At 40.7% G+C, this 23002-nt stretch overlaps 1 protein-coding gene across 1 annotated transcript in view; it reads right to left on the bottom strand.

Moving 5' to 3' along the window:
• USP24 (ubiquitin specific peptidase 24) overlaps positions 1 to 23002 on the bottom strand; it is a 174801-nt gene that overhangs the window by 22890 nt on the left and 128909 nt on the right. Inside the window, exons 42-55 of the mRNA XM_003340095.4 lie at positions 20894 to 21038; positions 17761 to 17880; positions 15324 to 15449; positions 14455 to 14553; positions 13114 to 13196; positions 10651 to 10792; positions 10122 to 10241; positions 9168 to 9388; positions 8726 to 8850; positions 7971 to 8112; positions 6693 to 6843; positions 5972 to 6067; positions 4966 to 5069; positions 3405 to 3518 (exon numbers count right to left, since the gene is read on the bottom strand). Coding sequence (XP_003340143.2) covers positions 3405 to 3518; positions 4966 to 5069; positions 5972 to 6067; positions 6693 to 6843; positions 7971 to 8112; positions 8726 to 8850; positions 9168 to 9388; positions 10122 to 10241; positions 10651 to 10792; positions 13114 to 13196; positions 14455 to 14553; positions 15324 to 15449; positions 17761 to 17880; positions 20894 to 21038 — 1788 coding nt within the window. The remainder of the gene's footprint in view (positions 1 to 3404; positions 3519 to 4965; positions 5070 to 5971; positions 6068 to 6692; positions 6844 to 7970; positions 8113 to 8725; positions 8851 to 9167; positions 9389 to 10121; positions 10242 to 10650; positions 10793 to 13113; positions 13197 to 14454; positions 14554 to 15323; positions 15450 to 17760; positions 17881 to 20893; positions 21039 to 23002) is intronic.

Genomic DNA, 23002 nt, shown 5'->3' with positions numbered 1-23002 from the left:
GGTAAAACATTAACTCTTACTTCTAAGATGTATAAAGAATTGAGTCAAATTTATAAGAATAAGAGCCACTTTCAAAATATGTGGTCAAAGGATATGAATAGGCAGTTTTCAGATGAAGAAATCCATGCTATAAACAGCCATGAGAAAAAATTCTCTAAATAACTAATAAAAATGCAAATTAAAATGATGAGGTAGCACCTCCTCACTATTCACTAGACTGGTTAAATGAGCAAAAAAGAAAAACAGCAAATACTGGAGGGACTGCAGGAAAGCTGGTACATTAATTTTTTACCTGAAGAGATCAAAGGAAAAGGAAAAGAACAAAACTTCTTTTGTGGCAGGAAGGCATTTTAACTGAGAAAAGGTTGACCAAGTTATGGATTATGAATGTGATGGAATATTATTGTGCTATAAGAAATGATGGAATGATTTCAGAGAAACCTATGGAGATTTGTATGCAATGATGCAGGAGTAAGCAGAATTTGGACAATAACAATAAGGACAACCAACTCTGAAAAGCTTAGGAAATCTGACCAACAACTCCAAAGAACTCAGGAAGAAATATTCTATCCACTCCCTGGCAGAAAGGTAATGGACAGACAGAAGCATATTTTCAACTTTTGTTGTTGTTGGGGGGAGAGCTGGGACATAGTAGGAAGAGAATTGGCTTTGTATGACCATGAGTATTTATAATGGGCTTTGTTTTTTCTTGCCTACTCAATGCATGGTTGGGAGATTCTGAATTGAAAATAGAATAAAAATTGAATAAAAAAAGAAAATAAATCAAAAGGATCAGCAACTGAATTAGGACCCTTCAACTCTTGGTTTGCCCTGCCTTCTCCAACACTCTCCCCACTATAGAAGAAAGTATCCCTACTGGGTCCCATGCTCATGATTTGCAGCTCCATCTGGGGACATGGGAGAAAGGATAGGGTCAAATACCAGGCAGTTCTGCTACCAGGCTTTGGTAACTTTGACTCTGGGGTTGTATGGCACAATGGAAAAACAGTGGCTCTGAAGTCAGAGGACCTGGGTTCAAATTTCATTTCCGATGTTTATTACAACTGTGGGCAAGTTATTTATCCTCAGGGCCTCAGTTTCCTCATCTGTAAAATGAGGTAGCTGGACCATATTAACCATGCCTGCAGGACCGCCCCTCCCACCTATCCCCTTACAGTTCAGGATCCATAATGGTCCTTTATTACTATGCCTGTTAGCATTTCCTGGAATAATGAAACCTTTCTTTCCTTGATTAGAGGAAAGGATGGCTACTTACTGATTAAATGACAATGTGTGAGTAGAGCATCATTTCCCAGGATGTTTCCTGTTTGCCTGAATTTTGGCTTCTGTTTTAAAAATAAGGTCTACTGAGGGTACTTGGCTAGACCAATTCCAAAGTTGGTGGGAAGTCTTAGGAAGAAAAGAACTACTACTTTCCAATTGGGTCAAGAAAGGATTAACTTTGCTCTGGGGGGACCTGGAGCTCTTTTCCAGGATAGAGACTTGAGATGCTTAAATGTACTTTCTGTCAATGTGCTTCTCCAGGACGCTTCTCAGTGTGGGCTACTTAACTTGTGCACCACCCAGACCAGAATACAGTGTCCAGCATATCCTCAAAGCTTCATAAATGTCCATTGACTGACTGGTTTTAGGAATAGCCTTAAAAAGCACACAATCCAATGAGAGTGTAGCAGAGGTGGAAAAAGAAAAAGAGAGTGCATACCAGAGCCAGGGTACCTGGACAAGGTACCTGGAGGAGAAAAGGTCAAGAGGTGAGAAATCAAACTAGGAAAAGAGGTCGCAACTTTTTAGGCATTCACTTTTCAGTGATTTAAACTTGTTTATTATTTTACAATAGTATTATGACAAGTGTGAGAACTTTCCTACCAATGAAGGGGAGGAAAGTACATTTTACTGCCTTAATCTGAAATGGTTGAAAGCTGCATTAAAAAACCCACCAGTGTTCCAAGTGGAAATCACAGGGAAAAGTGAAAACCCATTAAGTACTAGAAACAAAGGTCTGACTGACTAGTTTGAATTGTATTAAAACTTCAGGCCAATTTATTATATATAACAGATTTATGACAGGCTGGTTTTTCAATAATTACAATATGTAAACCATGGGCTAATCACCTGGAGTCTGTGAGTTTGATTCTAAAAATATATTTTGAACTTTATTTCAACATAATTGGTTTTCTACGTAATACTACATATATTATTTTATACATTTTAAAATTTGATTCTGAGAAGGGCTCCATAGGCTTGAGCAGACTGACTTCCCAAGGGATTCATGATACAAAAAAAGCTGAGCTCTTGATTTAAAGAACTATATGAAGAAAATATTAGTGAGGCCGAAAAATTATAGAATAGAAACTGTCCTTACAAATCATGTTTGTAAAACTAAAGAGTGGTGTCTATTCCTTTTTCAGACGCATCACAGATCTTAGAGGGTCCAAAGAAACATGTGACTGGAGAGGCAGAAGAGGGCAGGAGAACTCCTGGAGCAGAATGAAGCAGCCTGCGGGGCAGGTGTTGATGGTCAGTGACTCCCAGCTCTGATGCCCACAAGCTGCCAAGAGTGGAGTGAAAGTTTCCCTGAACCTCAGGGTCATCATCTGTGAAGCTGGTAATACAGTATCTGGAATGCATAGCTGTGGGACTGTAAGCAAGGGCTTTGTAAAATTTTAAGAGGAAGCAAAGTGTGAGTTCCTAGACAGTAACGTGAGTCTATGAAGATGATTAATCGCTAGATACACATACTGAAACAAGTGTATGCAAAAGGGAACATTTTGGGAACCTAGAACATATTAAAGAAAATTGCTTAGATTTTCTGACAGAAAATATTAAAGGAAAGAGCATGCAACTATTTTTAGATGGATTTTAAAAAAGCAGGCTTGCTTGGCTGTAAAAAGATATATTAAATAACCTTCCAAAATCCATTTGGACGACTCAATAAAATTCATTTCTCAAAAACAACAGGGCACAACTTTCCATTGGAAAAACACTTCCAGCAAATTTTCTAAGTTTTTTGAATGGTGCCTGTAGCTAATTGATTGTTTCAGCCCCCCCCCCCCCCCTTCATCATCTAAACTGTGAATCTGTCTCTCCTCACAAATGTCCATTAGCTTATTGGCAAGTCTGAATTATTTCTTTTTCAGAGCCTGCTTGTTAGTTAATTAAAACGAAAAAGGAAATCTAAGTTTACAACAGTCTATGTTATTTGATGGTATTCTTTTGAACAAAGTGATGTCTCGATGACCTGCAAGTGCATCTATTGCTCTTGCCTGCTCCCAGCTTTCTTGCCTTTCACGCCATTGTAGGGGCAGGCTGTTGGAGCTAGCCTGTCTGAACCTCCTGCTCTGACACAAATGATCCTGAGGACTGTTTAGAATCTGGACACTTACTTCACCAACTCTCGTCCTTCAGAACTGACGAAATATTCAACGAGCCACTGACAGGCATCAAAACTTTTGGAGAGCAACGCTTCAATTGTGGCCACCCACTCTTCGGTGTCAACCCTTTAACAAAAAAAGCAGTAACATCAGTACAAACAGAGAATTAGTAAATTTGACCTCTGACACAGAAAAGGGCTTTTCTATGGAGGTAGTACATCACAGAGACAAGAAATAACTGATCACAGGTACAACTGGCTTCTTCGTTTGCATTTCTTGACTGATAATCGGAAATCTAATTCTTAAGTCTTTGAAAATCTGTGCCCCCAAATCACCACAAAAAGGCTCAAATTTCATTAGTTGATTTATAAAGTTTCATTTTTTAAGGCAAAATTCTTGTTAGCTGTTTTAGATAAGACCTTTTGGGACAATCATTAAAGTAAGCTATTGAATGAAAATACGTATGCAGAAACTATCTCTAGCTGTCCATTCATAGACCACCTTCATGTGCAAAACACTACAGAGGATATAAAGAATATGATGAGATCTTTCTCCAGTCTAATAAGGAAAATAAATAGTCAACTAAAGCTTTAACAGTATAACAGGAAAATGTAGACAGGAGGTAAAAAGGCTGGAATGGGGAGCAGACATGAGTTTGAAGGCTAATGCATCTGAGCTCAGATGTGAAATGTAGAGTAAGAAGAAGGCAGATGGTAGTGGGCTCGGAGGAGGGGCTTCTCAAGGAAAATGCAGACCATGGGACATGTTGGAGGCACAGTAACAGTCTAGTTTGTTGGGGTACAGTAGGGAGACAAGGTTGGTTGGGGTCAGTTGCTGAGGTGTCTGGGGTGCACTCTTAGAGCTAACAGGATGAAAGACTTTGGGCAAGAGGGGGGGGGGGAAGATCAGAATTATTCTTTAAGAAAATAACTTGTGGGGGGAGGGGGCGCAGCACTGGATAGAGAGCCAGGCCTAGAGATAAGTGGTCCTGGGTTCAAATCTGACCTCAAACATGTCCTAGCTATGTGACCCTGGGCAAATCACTTAGGCCTTACTGCTGTGGAACCAAAAGTAAAACAGAAAACTACTCTGGCAGCAGTTTGCAGAAAAAGATTAGAGGACCTAGAGTCAAAGAGCATTAAGTACTTGTGTGCCAGGCTCTGTGCTAAGGACAAGGAATACAAAGAAAGACTAAACAGTCTCTGCCCTCAAGGAGATTACCAGGCTACAAAGGGAGACAACACAAGCAATAGACAGGATAGAGGACAACACTAGAATGGAGAGGGCTAGGGAAGGTTTCCTGAAGAAGCAGAGCCAGGTTTAGGGACAAGAAGTCCTGGGTTCAAATCTGGCCTCAGATATGTGACCCTGGGCAAGTAACTTATCCCCCATTGTCTAAACCATACTGTTCTTCTGAAGGTGAGTTAAAAAAAAAAATTCCACTTCTTAGGATATGCTTGAATAAGTAATTAAGAGACAATCCCCAAGTACTGCCTTCCAGTTTAAAGTTAGTGAGTCTCCTCATTTAGGCCTTTTGGTTTAGCTTGATATCAATGCTTCTTTAGACCCTCACCTGAGCTTTTTCTTTGTCCGTAAGTAGGTCTGGAAGAGGAACTGCACTGCTAATTGCAAGCTCACCTTTGCCATGCAGGGGTAGTGGGGGTGCTTCAGTTTGGTCTGAGGAGAGAGAACAGAAAGGGGAGATAGAAGCGAGGGCTTCAATCAGTGGTGTTTTCTCGTGAAGCCTTACAAAGAGCAAATCTTCTAGAATTTGGAATGGTGACACTTGTAATCTGTAATTAGGCATGGCTTAGAAGGCTTTCATTGGAGGTAAATATTCGACTGAGGTGAAAGGGAAAAAATGGTGTATCAATCTCAACTACTAGGGGAGGGAGGGGCACTCACAGACCCCGATCCAATAATCTAGACAATGAATTTTACTCAACTACAATAAGAGTCAAAGTGCTCAGGAAAGAAAGGGAGCTACACAGAAGGTATAAAAAAGGCAGCCAAGTAGTATGGGTGGATAGTGACAGGCCTGGGGTTAGGAAGACCTGAGATAAAATTCAGCTTCAGACACTTAGTATCTGGGTGAGTCTGTGCTAGTCACATAACCCTGGTTGCCTCAGTTTCCTCATCTGTAAAATGAGTCACAGAAGCAACGACAAACCACTCAGTATTTCTACCAAGAAAACCCCAAAAAGGACCAAAGAAGAATCAGACATGATTAAAGACATAAGAGCATGTCATATGATGAAAAATTATAACTAGCTATTATTAAAAATATGGTCTCCATTTATCTTTTTATTTTATTTTATATTTTTATATTGTGCTAGACCCCCTGGCCTCAACAAGGGACACCAAAGGACTCTCAATCTGTTGAGTATTGTCCCACATTTGGTCATTTCTTGACAGCAAGTTAGTTATCCAGAGGGGAATTAAAAACCAATATGTCCCTAATTTGAGTTCAATCAGTGAAGACAACAAGACGAATCATGGAATGTCTTAGGGGAACAATGTACTGACTTTCCTTGGTATTCCCTTGCATCATTTCAACAATGCCTTGACCAGATACTTACAGCATTCAATGAAGCTAAAGACAGGACAAAACTGAAATAGTCACTACTATATACATCTCTATTCTTCATAAACTTCAGGTTCTCATCTCTCACCATCTAAAAAAAGAGAAAATTTAAATTTTGAAATAAGCAAGGTTAAATAGAACTTCTCAAGAAGTGACTCTGGGATGAAAGACAGGTGCACATTATTCATGAAATTTTATGGGAAACTCTGTGTTCCCAAATGCTACATTACCTTTTGGATTAAGATCTGGAAAAGAGAGGGGGTAGGTGGGACCCTTTGTAAGATGCCAGGGGCCTCTATCTCTCTGGGTCTGACCATTGCCTCCCATCACAATCACACAGGGTCTGGTCATTCTGCCCATAATGTGTTCCTGATGCTGATTTTTTCCTGACTTTCAGCCCAGTATAAAGGAACAATGAAATATGGTCCTAAGCCCTAGAAAATTGTGATTATGGATGGAAAGAGCAGTAGTTCATAGGCATTTTTTCAAAGTGCTGTGCCTTCCTCTTAATTACCCTGTAAGGCAGAGAAAAGGATTCCAGTTTTATAGAAGAGGTAACCAGCTTGGACTCTCATCCCACAGGAATGTGCTTCCTGAGTCCACACCTAAATACTTGTTCTACTGCCCTACAGTGACCCACTCAGAGGCTGACCTGGGGGAGAGAGAGAGAGCGAGCTTCCCTCGTTGGTCTGGCAATTCCATCTGTTCATACATACCTGGTATATTCTAACAGGCATTTTCTCCACAAAGAGTCCTTTTTTCTCCCCTTTCCTAACCAGCTTGGTTAAAATAGAGAGACGGTCATTATTAGGTCTGTGGGGCCGGGGAGATGACTGAGGTGAAATCTCTGGTGAAGATGGAGCTGATCTAAAAGAAAGAATGCTATGTCAACAGAATCCCAATTATTGCTAGGCCTGGCATTCAGGGGCCTAGTTGTGGTTTATGTGCCAGAAAGGTGGGTGAATTTAATATAAATTGTACCCCTCTTTAGGAAGTTTTGAAAATCCATTTTGGTCTCACCCCCGATCTCAACCCCCATGATTAGGTTGGGAACTGGAGGCCTGAAGGGTTTCCTGGTGTCCCACGTGACTCCTGGCGTCTGGAGGACCAGCCACTGACACAGACTGAGGCCAGGTCCAGCCAGCCAGGGTGATATCACTGGGGTTATAAGTGACAGACTGGGGAGGCAGCATCTCTCTCTGGACTTGCTTGGCGGGGCAGCTGGTGCACGGTCTCTGTTAGCAAACAGGTATGTGAGGTGACTGGCCATGTGACTATGTACCTCTACTCTCTCCAACTCACTTTCACCATCTAATAAATAATTATCCTAATGAAGTTAAAATAACTTTGAGTCCCTTTCTCCCTTGTGGCCTGTAACAAGGATGACAAGACTATTGGACCACAAGGGCACCTTATGTCTCTGCCCTGGAGGAGCCTGATTTTTGAGATGCAGTGGACACTTCTAATAAATTTTTAAGAAAAATTCCCTTCCGACTACCTACAGAATAATTTGCTCCAGGATGGACACTAGTCAATCCTGATGAACAGTCTCTTCCTAGGCCTTCTCTCACATGGAGTGGGGTTGGGGGGATCTTGAAGGTTTACCAGAAGAGGACAAGCTTTGGCAGGGCCTACATCAAGCTGGAAGAGCGTCAAGCCTGGAACTCTTGGCTCAGAACTCCCCCAGGAGTGCAGAGGCTCTGCTTAGTAGGTCAGCCTGCAGGGCAGGGAATACGGTCTGGGGGCACACCGGCTGTGTGTGGGTCCCAGACACCCAAGTCATCCGTTGCACAACCCCATGAATGTGCTGTGTGCCAAAGGTCTCCCAGAAACCTAGATCAGAGGAGCTAGCTCTACAGCGCACATTTCCTTTTGCTATTGGGGTTTCATGGACAACCCTAATGAGATCGACAAGACGAGAAGCCTGCTGAGAGTCATCCCAGGGTCCTGGGAGAGCTGCCCAGAGACCAAGCGATGCTGGCAAACACACTTACAGGGACAGGTCTTCAGCCTCCTGCCGCACCACACTCACACGGCTTTTCTTGGGCAACACTGGCGAGTTCTGGTCAGACACCCTCTGGTAGAAGAGCATATAAGCATTCCAGTATCGCCGGCGTACGTCAGGGTATGGGTTTGCTTTGGGAGATGAAATTGAGAAAAAGTCATTAGAAAACATCACAAGTTGTTGCTTCAGTCAGGCCTCTGGTGTGCCTAATGGTTAGGCTCTGCATCTGCAACTACCTTGAGGAAAGGAGAGACAAGGCCTGGTTTGGGGGGGGGGGGGGGTGTAGCTGACCCCACAATCATGCTTAGGTTTCCTCTTTCCCACTCCTTCAGGCATTCTCATGGAAACGAGACTGTCCAGTGACCGTCCTGAAGGTTTATGGAGCTCCTTAACCCTGGAGTAATGAGGTGGTGTCTTTTCACACAAGCTGGACAGTGCTAAGTGACAATCACTGCAAAGCCAGGAAAAAGTCTCTCCAAGTTGCAAATGGCAGGGAGCACAGGAAAAAAATGTTTAAATTTGGATGGGCAGCAAACTCTTCCTGAGATATTCATGAATATATAAAAGTGTTTTTGCTCAAGAGACGCCTGAAATATACTTTGGTTAATTTTAGTATTTAAGTGAGTTGAAGTATTGTACAAAGTGCCAACAGAAAGAAAATATAGCATGGCTTTTTGCACTTCTGAGCTGGGTGTAAATCAGAAATGTAAAACCACTGAAAATGACCTGTTTGTAAATACTTACATTGATCATAAACTTTGGGTCTGTACTCGCCTCCAAAACATTCGTACTCCAAGGTCTCATCATTTAACTCAAACTCCTCCACAACCGTGTCATTAAATTTGTACCATTTTCCTTTTCCGCAGCCCCTAGAGCCCAAAGACAAGGAGTGAGCATTACTGAAAAGGAGAACAATAATCTCTTTTCAATGAGATGGCATACAAAATACCTATGTTAGAAAGTGCTTTAACAACACAGATAAATCCATTAAAAACTTGACGTATTTGAAGAAAAGAGAATTAGTAAAGCACCTGACTTGGGAGGTAGGAAACACAGCGTGCAACTCTGATAGAGAGGTAATGGTGTGGAGAAAATAAAAATAAAAATAGGGGGAGACATGAACGTTAACCAGGAATTCAAGGAAGGAAGAGGACCAGTATAAGCAAGTCCTAAATCAGTTTTTTACCTCCTGTCCTTGATAAAGGAATAATAATGCCCTGCATGGGCCTGGCCACTATGGACAATCACGCCAACGAGCTCATAGTTTTCAGTGGGAGCCACTTTCTTCCGTGGGGAACCTCCAGAGCCTGCGTCCACGTGCCGACCATTCTCACCTACATCACAAGATGAGTCCTGGCGAGCCATTCCTGAAACTGTGTAAGGCTCCATGTTTAACATCCAGGGAAACTATCCAAAAGCAAAAAAGACCAGATTCACATTAAGTGATCATGCAGATAATATGGAATTCCTCCAAAATGGCAAATATGGTCCAGAAGAAAGTCTCCTGGAGCTGAGACTCGGGGACCTGGGCTCAAAGCCCAAGTCTATCAGGTATTAAGAAGGTGGGAAAATCTATCACCCTCTCTTAGCCTCAGCTTCCTCACATGTAAAATGGCAGCTATTAATTCTTATGTGTTGGGGCTGCTGAGAGGAAAGGGTTCTAGAGTGCCTGATATCCCTCCTAAGCTGATCTGCCAATTCCCAGTTTGGATCCCAACCCCTGGAAGAGACTTATTCAAAGTCTGCAGGAGTTGCCATTATTGATAAAGCCATGACCATCTATAGTCAAGCTGGTGACAAGCCTCTCCCAAATACTCTCCAGGTGGCCCTTCCATGGATGACAGGTGTATAGCCTGCTGCTATCCTGTACCTGAAATCTTTCTTTCCATTTTGACTTGGAATCTGTCACAACTTAAGTTTCATGAGACATCAATGAATGACAACAGTGGAAGATCTCTTGCTATGCAAAATTTTGGAAAATAATTCTAAGGAATCTGAGCTTGAGTTTTCTTAGTATATGATGTAATTGGACTCTTTCTACATTCCTCTAGAACTGTGGATTCTTTGAGAATGTAAGAGGGTAGAGGCCCTGAGAGGAATTTTAAGGAAAGAAAAATCAAAGAAAACAGCAGATGGTTACCCTTATTTGTTCATCATATTTAATGGAGCGTCCACTCTCCCAATCAAATCCAAATCTCATCAGATGAATCACCAAGACACTAGGTAAAGACTTAATACATGTCCTTTTCACTGTTGTTCTCTGCAAGAAAGGTAAAAACTAGTTATCTTTACTAAGAAAATTTCAATAATCATGTTGATGAACCCCCAATCCATGAATTTCCAAGCAGTATTGAGAAAGTATGCTGTGTTGGGGGGGGGTGTCAACTTGACTGGGGGGGGGGGGGGTCAACAAGACCTGAATTTGAACCTAGATTCTGCTGCTTACATGACACCTTGGGGAAATCACTTCTCTCTGGAACTCAGTAAAATGTGGCTGAATTAAACAATCCCTCTCAGGAAGGATCCAAGATTGCTGAGGAGTTCTCTGCCTAGAGGGGAGAAGGGGATAGGCCATGCTACCTGGAGAAAACTTCCCATTCCCGACTGAGGAATCCTAGTAAGGGGTAGAGAGGCATTAAAACAGAAGCCAGGGCTCATGAATACGGTACCTTTTCTTTACACTTTTCACAGTAATAGGCATTACTCCCCTCTAGAACTTCACCTCTAACAAACTGGTCCAAAGAAATCTCCAGACTCTGACAAGAAGTAACACCAAGATTCAGAGCCATGAAAGCTTCTTCTCGCTCATACCTGAAATACAAAAGGAGGAAGAGAGTTGTGGAAGCTTCACTAGGAAAGAGGAGGCTCCTGGGAGGGTTGGAGACACCAAGGCACAGCAGCTTCAGGACATGCATCCGCTCGTCTTCTCAACTGGCTGTGTGACTCCTGGGTCAGAAAGGGCTAAAATCCTAAATTCTTAAGGAAATGGCAAGAAAGCATAGAATTGCACTTTCAAGTCTGGCCAAGGAAAACTAGAGAAAGAGGTCTCTGAAACATCTAGCAAACATAGATGCTAAGCCCTGATAATAACCCTCTGAAATTTGTGGAGAGCAGGGGATGTGTGAAAGCACAGGCCAAAAGCAAGGTGTATCCTGGTCTTCACATCAGAGATGTGGACTGGACTCATTATTCTTGTGGGGGAAAAAAAATGGAAAAACCCAGGCAAGGTGAATGGCACAAAATTAGGTGGATTCAGGAATGGTTGAATGGCCACTCATCAATTAGATGCCTTCTTAGAAGGTCTCTAGTGGATGACCATCAATTTGATCTTGTGCTATTCAACATTTTTATCAATGACTTGGCACAGTGGGCTGATGGAATTGGTCCATAAAGATCATGGAATCCCCCCCTGGGAAAGGACTACAGAGGCAGTCTCCTTGAATCTATACTTGGGATGAACAAGAATCATTCCTTTATAACATACCTGATAAAGTGTTCACCTAAAAAGCTGCTTAGAGATTTTCAGACGGAGAAACCACCAACTCCCTAGGCAGTCATTCCTCATTAAACCTTAGCTGGCCTTTGCAATTACCTACTGTTGCTCTTTTGGAGCCAAACCTCATGTGTTTGTTTTCTGACAGGTTCTGAAAATACCCTTCTTGGCACCCTCCTACTGCAAGAATGTTTTATAGATCTAAGGAAATTACATCCATCTTTATTAAAGCTAAAGCCTTAAAGGTGGCCTTAATAAAGCAACTTCAAGAACACAAATTAAGGGAGGTCTGACTCTAGAGGAGGTCATATGAAATAGGGCCCCTGTTCACTCAAAGATAGACTATTACAAGAACCCCCTAAAGCCAATGGGATCAATGAAATGCTGCACTGAGAAAAGAGCTGGGCCTAGAACTTGGAAAGAAAGAATCCCTTGCTCTCTCCTTTGTTCTGACTGAGTCTGAGTCTATGTCCAGACTCAGGCGCCACATTTTAGGAGGACACATTTAAAGCAGGGGAAAGTCATGCTAGAGAACAAAACTAGTAGAAAGAAGGGGACATTTTTCCCTCAGAAAAGAGAGAACCGAGGGACAACATGACAGTTAGGTTTTGACTCTTCTAAAAGGCTGTCATATATAATAAGGATTAGGCTTGTTCTATCAGACCCCAGAAGGCAGAGCCAGGACTAGTCAGAGGAAGCTACCAGATACAAACTTGGGCTTGATAAAAGGAAAATATTTTAACAATGACAGGTATCCAGTAATGGAATACTAGGCTGACTTGAAAGATGATGAGGTCTTCTAGCAAAAGCTGCATGACTGCTAGAAGTCTAAGGCACACACGGGAATTATTATTGGACAAAATGGCCCTGGTGGTCTTTAAATCAGATGCTAGGCATAAAGAAAGAAGTCAATCACAGAAACAATCATAATACTTAGGTTTGATGACAATTATTTTGTTATATACTATAAAGTAATGCTGGCAAAGGTTTTCAAGTTTGCATGCCCAAACTGCAACCTCCAGCTGCCTTTGAGCCCTGGCATTACCCGAGAGAGCAGAGAAAGTGCTTGCTTTGGATGACTGGACAGAGGGGCGGGGCATGCAAAAAAATGTCTTCGGGAGCTGGGAAGAGGGGGAACAGAGGAGTTACCCCTATGCTGGCTTGGCACATATAATACTTGACCAACACTGGTATAAAGTACGGTAAAAATTATATTTTTCTCATCTTCTTCCCAATTTACTCCAAAATGCTATTGCTGTGAAAAGGTGAAAAAAAAAATCTCAAAGTATACTGTGATATCACAGAAATAGGAGAAGGAAACAAATCTTTCTTATGCACCCACCTACCATGTGTTAAGCACTTTGCAAATATTATGTCATTTGTTCTCCACAACAACTTTGGGAGGGTGGTGCTATTACTATGTCCATTCCACAGTTAAGGGAACTAAGGCAGACAAATATGACTTGCCAAATAGTACATCACAATTTCTTGGTAAGTCACTATTCTAAAAAAAAATAATGCATTTTAACCCACCATTTTTGCTTAAGATTCTAAGGTTAAAAATTCCTAAAAGCATCACTTGAAATGTGTTAATGCAGTGAAACCTTAGAAGTATGGGGTAAGTACAAGCTGTACTAACCTGTGAGGACAGTCTTTACATATCTTCTGATCGGAGTAAATCCCCTGGAAAGTATTCTTAAATATCTGGTCTCGACCAATTTTCTGTAGAAAGTAAAAGTATTAGCTCTGTTCCCTGAACTTAAAGGTTAGGGTTACTTTTGGCTCTGCTAAAATCACTTATTTCCCACTGCTATCTAGGATGTCAATAATGTGAGGGTAACATATTGGGGGGCAAGCCTGGTGTCTTGTAAAAAGGAGGTTCCCATTTCTAAACCTCTTGCCACAACTACAAAGCACATTATAAAAGGATGGAGGTGATGGAGCCACCAAAAATACTGATAGGCAGACAGAGTTGAGAACAGGGAGGCCCTTCTGCCTGGGTGGCCATGCCAATCTGCCTGGTTCCTCTCATGCTATTTATGACCACTCCTCTGAAGTCAAGATTTGTTTTGTTATATTTTAACCAACCTTTCTAAGAGTTTTCCAGAATTGAAATGAGGTACATTATAATATACTGATTTCTTTGTCACAGAAAGTACTCAAGTAGGAGCTGAACTTACAATCTGTCAAGTATGCTAGGGAAGGGAATAATTAACTAGGAAGGGGAATGTATTAAATAATGTCTTCAGTTACGTCCAACTCGGACACTGTATTTTCTGGGCCAGTGGGGTGGTGAGATTATAAATTTAGTTTTAGAGTAATAGTCACTCTATTGGTCTGACGATAGAATGCTAATTTTAGAGGTATAGTTTATTTTTGGATCAACATGGTGAAATAGCTGCTAGGAATCAAGAATCCTAGAAATCACTAGGAATCTTTTAATGGGAAAATTGCAACTTATAAGATAGAGCATGTATTTTTGGGTTAAACCCAGAGCAGAGGCAGTGGGGTGATATAGTAAAAAGAGAGCCACAGAAGTCCTGGGGAAGAACTCTGAATTTGTCACCATCCCTCTCTAGAATTATCTGGGTTTGACTCCATTATCTTGGTGATTCTTTGAGCTCTACATCCCACAAGATGTATTGCCATTACTCATAGCAGTTGATCTGTACCTAGCACCTATCAGACTTTTCTATTAGAACCTTAGGACAGCCCAGGATCCTAAGGAGTTCTGGCATCATAATCCCTATTTTATAGATGAGGAAATTGGAATTGAGAGCAGGTGATTGACTGGGGTCTCGTCCTAGAGATAGCAAGGGTCAAAAATAGGATAAGGATGGAGGCCTCCCCTAACTCCAAGTCTAATGCTCTTATAATGATAAACCTATGCTTACTCTCCCAAATTTCAGTTTAAACAGCACTCCTAAATTAAATTTTTTGGAAGTAGTTTTCAAAATTGGAAAATGAAGCTTTTATTTACCTTTAGGTATTCATCCATCTGATCGATGAGACTAGTAAAGAATTCATATGCATCCTGTTGTTCTCGAACATAAAGCTCTTTGTTCCACATCTTGAAAATCTATTTAAAATTCATTAGACATAAAATGCTTAAGAAAAATAAAAAGATTTCTAGAAAATTGAACTTTCTGCACATCTATCCTTTGTTTCTCAAATGAATGAATGAAACAAATGGTCATGAATGGAGCCAAACGAAAAGATGACCAAGAAGCAGGATGAAGGTCCTTTGAAGGACAAATGTGGGCACAGACAGAAAGTGAAGGGTCCCACTGTCCTCCCTGCAATGGTGAGCCATGGCTCTCTGCTACAGTGCTCCTTGCAAAGAGTGGAGGCAGCTTATCTGTGACATGGCTGGTAGAGGGGTGAAATGTATAGTGATGAACATAGATGCTCTCTGTGAAAGCAAGGGGCCAAACTCTGCCCTGGACTATTAAATCAACTGCCCCAATCTGAAGGAAGTAAATCAGAGTTTTACCCTATTGAACCTTATAGAACAACAGAATGGTGTGATCTAAGTGTTTACAGACATTGGAGCAGATTTAAGGGAAAGCAAACCATAATGTCAATGTTATAAAGTCCAAGTCATGAGGCAAAGTAAAAAGAAATAGAATTATTTGGCCCACAAAATAAGGATTGTTCCTTTTCACATGCTGATCCCTGGGAGGAAAGTAGTGCCAAGTGGTGGGTACAATGGTCCAAGCCATTTCTTTTTGAAGTAGTCATGCTAGTTCTGGTAAGACTGTTGATTAAGATTATGAGCTACCATGCTCAAAAAGCCACACTCACTGCATATTTAAGTAGGAAAATAAATAAATAACACCAGAGAAATACCTTCCAAAAATTCTCAGGTACATAGTATTGCAGCTTGCTTTCCATCAAATGCCCAAAAAGGGACTGGACTTGATAGAACACACTATCGTCTGGATTGTCCATATCATCATCAACGGAAAGTAAAGACTTTAAAAGGAAAATATTAAGTTAGACATACTGATCTTTTAAAAAATCATTTTATTTTTTCAGTTAGCAAAAATTCGCCTTTCTCTACCTGCCTCCTACTCTGCCCACCCCCACCCCCAACCCAATGAGAAAAAAAGAAACACAAAATCCCCATTACAAATATGCACAACCTAACAAAACTAATTTCCTCATTGGCCATATTCAAAAGATACATCTATGAGTCTCCTTCTGGGCCTTTGTCTCTATCAGGAGGAAGGCAGTCTGTTTTGATCATGAATCTCAATGGAATCATGAGGTTGAAGAGTACACTGATCAGTGTTCTCCATTCTTTCTCATCTTTATTATTATTTAACAAGAGAATCTTAAAAATGTGTTGATGGGGGACAGCTGGGTAGCTCAGTGGATTGAGAACCAGGCCTAGAGACTGGAGGTCCTAGGTTCAAATCTGGCCTCAGACACTTCCCAGCTGGGTGACCCTGGGCAAGTCCCTTGATACCCATTGCCTAGCCCTTACCACTCTTCTGCCTTGGAGCCAATACACAGTATTGACTCCAAGATGGAAGGTAAGGTTTTAAAAAAAAAATGTGTTGATGTTTGATTCTCCAGACTGTAGTTTATCCCTGATACAGAACTAGAGTTTAAAGAGACCCCAGAGGCCACCTGGTCCAATTTCTACACAAAGGAATGCCCTTAGCAACAAATCTCTGTTTGAGGACTGCCGAGGAGGGGGAACACGACTCTAGCAGACTCCTCCCAAACAGCCTAGTCTATTTCCATTGGCAGTAAGTTTTTCCAGGCTTTTAACTGGTTCCTTGTATTTCCTGTTCCTGGTTCTAAGGCCTCCACATAATAATTGTCCAAATTCTTGGAAAACAACTATCATGTCCCGTTCTCCCTCTCCTGACTTCTTTTTCTAGGCTAAACATACATAGGCCCTTCAAATGATTTTTATGTCACAAACTCAAGGCCTTCCCCTCTCCTGGCTGCCTACCTCTGGTAGACACTTTCCAGATAATCAAGGTCCACCTTAAACCCTGGTGCACTGATAAACACAGGTAAGATCTGATGTTGGCAGAGGGTGTGAGAACCCCACTGCCCTGATCCTAAAATCTCTGTCCCTCCTAATGCACCCCAAGATTGTGTTAAGATTTTTTGGTTTCTATCTCACTTTTGCTGGCTCATACTCAAAGACCTCCAGATTTTTCTCAGAACTACTGCTATCTAGCCACAGCTCTCCCATCTTATATTTGTGTTGTTGGTTCTTTTTTGGGGTACCCAAACGCAAGACTTTTATTATCAGATACAGGCCAATGTTCTAGTTTGTTAAGATCCCTCCTGGTTCCTAACTCTGCCTCATCCGGTTCACTCCTTGTCCTGGCTTTATGCTATCCTGCAGACATTTATTCAAGACATTGGTTATTATCTCCTAGGTGAATGACCCTCAAGAGTCACCAAGACTCTGAGCATTGTCTGTGTCCAGTTCTGATTCTCTCTGAATGCGCTGTGGTCTAATGCTCATCTCTTCCTCCCATACTTGGTCAGAAGCCTCGTTCAGCTTTTTCGGTAATGGGAGTGGAGGAAAGAGCACCAAACTTGGAGCCAAGGGGTCTGGGCTCTTCATTGCCAACCATGTAAAGTGGCACTAACTCTCCTAATCTATAAAAGGATGTGCCAATAACTGGTTTGGCACATCGCATAGTGAGGATCAGTTAAGACAACAGACATAAACATGTCAGAAACTTGAAATTAAGGTGGTTGTAATGAAGTTTAAAGGATAAATAATCAATCATAACAAGTAAGTATATCACCACAAGTTGTACTGAAAAGTCAGTCTAAGGGTGAACTGTGTGACAGTGTAGAAAGAATTCTGGATTTAGAATAAAATTCCAGTTCTATTATTTATGAATCTGAGGTTGTGGATAAGACCTGCATTTTCTCATTTCTGAGAGGAGGGCTCTAAACTTAATGACCAACCCCAAATCTGCATTAGTGCTTTAAAAATAGAGCAATTCTACAAATGAGAAATTCAAGGACATAATTATTGAATAAATTTTTTCAAGCACCTTGGTCATAGGATGTTAGAGGAGATTTCACTATTAATCCTAGAATTAATGAATGACTGAATTCACCTGCCATCCAGGCAACATTTACCCAACAGAAAAGAGGCTGAGACTTTTCCATAGTTCTAAACTGATGACTGAAAGCATGATCCAAATGCACTTATTAGCTATTGTTACTATCTACTTCTTCCAAGTTTTTGGTTTTGGTTACACTACCAAGAGTAGAAATGAGAGGGCAGAAAGGAGATAACCTCAGGGAGCCCAGGTTGCATATAGAGCTGCTGGAAAACTGCATTCATGTAGCATGTGGCTCCACCATTCTTGAGCCCCACGAATCCTGAAAGGGAACGGCTGTCCACTGGGGGCAGATACTAGAAAGAGAAGAGAGGAAGCATCAGCAGGGAGGTAGAATAGGCTTCTTTTCAACACCACCCAACAATCTACTTAAGAGCTTGTCACCCATGAAATGATGATGATGGTTCTTAACGTTTTGCTATGTCAGCCTGTTCCCTTCTCCTCCTTGCCCTTGTCCCTCAAACATTAATTTAAAAGAGGCAGCTGGGTGGTTCAGTGGATTGAGAGCTGGCCTAGAGACAGGAGGTCCTGGGTTCAAATTTGACCTCAGACACTTCCCAGCTGTGTGACCCTGGACAAGTCACTTAACCCCCCTTGCCTAGTCCTTACCACTCTCTGCCTTAGAACCAATACACACAGTATTGATTCCAAGACAGAAGGTAAGGGTTTAAAAAATGAAAGGACAAATGTTTCCATAAGACAAAACAGTTCCCTAAGTCTTCACATTTTAATAACAAATTTCCACATAAGTTTCTGAAGTTATATGTTCCAAATTGTCTCCCTCCATTTTTCCCTCCCCCCTCTCAGAGCTGACAAGCAATTCAATCTGGGTTATACATGTATTATCACGTAAAACATATTTCCATATTATTCAATTTTGTAAGTGAATCATCTTATAAAACCAAAACCTCAAAACCAAAATCCAAACAAACAAGTAATAAATCATATGCTTTCATCTGCAGTCCTACTAGTGGATAACATTGTTTTCATTAAGTCAAAGATTCACATTTTAATCAAGATCTCAAACATCTTATGAAAAATTAAATACTTAAAAGTCATAAATGAATGATGTGGGAGTTTAGGAATATGAATATTCAACAGAAATTTGAGCCAGTGGAACAGGGAGATAAAGAGTGCAGGGATTTCCCAAGGTCCAAATCCCACCATTGGCACCTCCTGGCTTTTTGACACTGAGCAAAGCATGTAATTTCTCAGTGGCCCGGAAGACTCTCTAAAACTGAGAGTTACTGAGCAGTTGCTGATTGGTGTTAGCAGGGAGAATTGGGAGCAACCTCACACCACTACAAATGGTTCTCCTGGTTTTGTTCATCTCATCATGCATCAATCCAGACAAGTCTTTCTGGGATTCTTGAACCCACCTCCATTCTTATTTCTTAGAGCATAAAAGTATTTGTTGCATTCAAAAGAAAAGGGTAAAGCATAATGAAAATAGCTAACAATTATAAATCCAAAATAAGTGAACTGAAATATTTCCCAGTTTTGGACTCATGTTCAAATATATGGCGAGAAAGCAATATCATGTTAGTATATTTTCAATTCTAAGGAAAAGATGTTCAATAAGGGGCCTGATTTAGTCTGTATTCAAGTTACCATTTGACCTATGAGATAGATGTTTACCCAAAAAAATGTTATTAAGTACCTACTGTGGAAATGCACTTGGCAGAATGTTTTAAAATTTGGCAATATCTTTTAAAATGGCTTTAACTAAAATGATACAGTTTGTGTCCTTTAAGAAGTCTTTATTTTCACTTCTTGATGATAAAAAAGTTCCATGTACAAAGCAGTGAATGATCCAAGGGATATCCAGGGAAAAAAAGAACTATTTCACAAAGGGAAATATGCTAATGATAAGATTATTTTGAAAATGTTTTTCTCTTCTGAGTTCAAGTAGTGTCCTTTAGTGATTTAAAGCTAATAACTGAATGATTTTGTTAATGTGATTAGCGAATGGCTAATGCTAAGTGTTTTTTGTCCTCACAAGCTCATACAAGTGAAAAACTCTTATAATCAGAGAAATGCAAATCAAAGCAACTCTGAGGTATCACCTCACACCTAGCAGATTGGCTAACATGACAGCAAAGGAAAGTAACGAGTGCTGGAGGGGATGTGGCAAAGTCGGGACATTAATTCATTGCTGGTGGAGTTGTGAATTGATCCAACCATTCTGAAGGGCAATTTGGAGCTATGCCCAAAGGGCGACAAAAGAATATCTACCCTTTGATCCAGACATAGCACTGCTGGGTCTGTACCCCAAAGACATCATAAGGAAAAAGACTTGTACAAGAACATTCATAGCTGCGCTCTTTGTGGTGGCAAAAAATTGGAAAATGAGGGGATGCCCTTCAACTGGAGAATGGCTGAACAAATTGTGGTATATGTTGGTGATGGAATACTATTGTGCTCAAAGGAATAATGAACTGAAGGGATTCCATGTGAACTGGAACGACCTCCAGGAAGTGATGCAGAGCGAAAGGAGCAGAACCAGGAGAACATCGTACACAGAGAACGACACACTGTGGTACAATCAAATGTAATGGACTTCTCCATTAGTAGCAATGCAGTGATCCTGAACAACTTGGAGGGATCTATGAGAAAGAGTACTATCCACATTCAGAGGAAAACCTGTCGGAGTAGAAACGCCAAAGAAAAACAACTGCTTGATTACATGGGTCGAGGGGGATATGATTGGGGATGGAGACTCTAAATGAACATCCTAGTGCAAACATCAACAACATGGAAATGGTTTCGGATCAAGGGCACATGCAATACCCAGTGGAATTGAGCGTTGGCTATGGGAGGGGTTAGGGGAGGGGAGGGAGGAATAGAAAATGATTTTTGTAACCAAGGAATAATGTTTGAAATTGATCAAATAAAAAAATGTTCAAAAAAATGAAAAACCATGTATTTTTGTTATTCCATGGGAAAGGGAAGCAAGAGGGGAAGGAAAGGGAATAATCAGTTATATAACATTTACTCTGTGCCACGTATTATGCTCAGTGTTTTACAAGTAATATCTCATTTGATCCTTATAACAATCCAGCAAGATCAGTTATGTCCTGTTGTTATGACTATTTCACAGTTGAGGAGACAGAGGTAAAATGACTTGTCCAGGATCACACAGTTAATACACATGAGGAAAGATGAAAGATTTGAACTCAGGTCTTCCTGACTGTCTAATGTGGCACCACCTAGCAGCCTTAACAACAGTAGCTTCTTCTTCTTTTTCAACTAGCATTTATATACTCTCATTTTATGCTAAATAAAGTGAAATGTATCACAGATACTCACATCAAACTCCTTGGTGAGAGCAGGGTCAGGTTGGTGGTGCATAGAAAGTAGCTCTTTTGTAATAATCTGAAGATTGGAGGGGGAGCTATCAGCCAACATTACCAGAACTTCATAAGCTGCCAACCGACTATTCACAGTACTACATCTAAAAAAAGAAAAGACCAGTGATCTGTTTTAAGAACAAATCATCTACTTAAATATTCTTAAATTATTGTTTTAAAAAATTGAATCTCCTTATTTTACCCAGGCTGGCGGTACAGAGGCTACACAAGGGCCCATGGAAGCTTTGACTTGCTGCTTCTGATCTGGGGCTAGTTTGCATTTCCTGGATATAGCCCTGGTGGACCCATCCTCTGAGAGGTTCACCATATTAATGCTCAACTAGGTATGGACCTGTCATGAGTTGATCCCAAAATTCAAGAGGCCCAGTCTCAGCATCCCCACAACCAACTAAATATTCTTTTTAAAAATCAAACAGACATTTGAAAAATCAAGCACAGCAGTTACAATTTCCAAAAAAAGATTAAATTATTATTAGATAATACATTTCAAGACAACAAATTATAAAGTAAAGGAAAGCAGCAGGCATTTAAAAAATGATTACAGAATTGAATGCATGGGATCCAAATGGAGAACTGTAATAACCTGAATAAGCAATCTAATTTTGGACTGTCAAAAAAAGTTTCTTTGGAAAGCGGTCATGTGACAAGAAATAGTGAACATTTCCCAAGTAACCCAACAAAGCTCTAACTACTTTGTAACTGACAGTGCCAGCCTGTCACCTGCTTTATAGAGAAAGGGTCAGAGATATTAAAGAAAACTACTGAGGGAACTCCTATGGGCTCGATATGTGGACAATTCCTGTGCTATTGAAAGCAAGGTAGGCATCAGTATTAGCATCTAATGCTCTGATACTTTAAATCTAAAAAATTAAGTAGAAGAAACAAGTTTACAAATTAGTAGGTACATTTCTTACCACTTTTACATAGACAATTCAATTCAAAGCAAAAGGCCACTAAATAGTATTCTGTATGTTACCCCCAAAATTAAAAAAAAAATGGTAAGAAAAAACCCAGAAAAACCTCCATTTGTCCTCAAATGTTTCTGGTCTCATAGGAAAACTAAGCTAGAAAAGTTAATGTGTATCTGGATAGCACAGAGTTCCTAAACCCAAGGGGCACAGAACCCATCCTCTTATAGGCTTAGATCACAGATTTGGGGCTGGTAGGGTTCTCAAAGGCCATCACTATAAATGACTTTTTACGGAAACAGATATAGAAAAGTTAAGTGAGTAGTCCAAAGTCAGAGAAAAAGTTTTCTTTTAAATACTTATATTTATTAATTTTTATCCCTTTCTTAACCATTTTAACCCTATTTAACCTTTCTATCCCTATTTATCCTTAACCGTTTCCCCCTTATTTCTTAACCATTTATTGTGAATTCCATTCCTTTTTGTTGTTGTTGGGAGGGATGGGCATTTTGAGTTTCTTCATTCTTTTTGATCTGGCATTAAGCAATGGTTGTGTTTATAGAAAGCAACAAAAGATCCTTGTGAAACAAGTCCTTTCAAATTTCATGGCCTAGACAAGGGGGGTGGGGGTGGGGGCGCTCAAGGTCGTGTGAAGATTGGATTTGGCTATCTCCTGATTTTAACAATGAAGGTGTCTATTTTTAGATTTTAATCCCCAAAGTGATAACTCAGTATTTAAAGTAGATCTACCCATTTTAACTATAAAAAGGTGTTAACCAACTCAAAAGGTGTCAACTAACCACAAAAAGGGGTAAACTAACTACAAAGGGTGTGACACTCATTTCATACATTGAGTGGGAAGTCCTGGATAGGAGGATCTGCTGTGATTGGTAGACATAAAATTTAGGGGAGGTGACACAAGAGAAAAAGATCTTTAAATAGAGGAAACAGGCATACAAGAGGAATCGATTCATTCAGTCACTCGGAGTTGGGCTGGAGTGAAGAATCACTCAGAGGAGAAACTGGAAGAGTCACTTGGAGTTGGACTGGAAGACAGACACTCGAGGAGAAACTAGAAGACAGACACTCAGACTTGGAGTGAAGACACTTGGCTGTGGAACTGGACCCCTGGAGAAGCT

The sequence above is a fragment of the Monodelphis domestica genome, chromosome 2 (assembly GCF_027887165.1).
Source record: "Monodelphis domestica isolate mMonDom1 chromosome 2, mMonDom1.pri, whole genome shotgun sequence".
Lineage (NCBI taxonomy): Eukaryota > Metazoa > Chordata > Mammalia > Didelphimorphia > Didelphidae > Monodelphis > Monodelphis domestica.
This window is presented reverse-complemented; position numbering and strand designations above follow the sequence as displayed.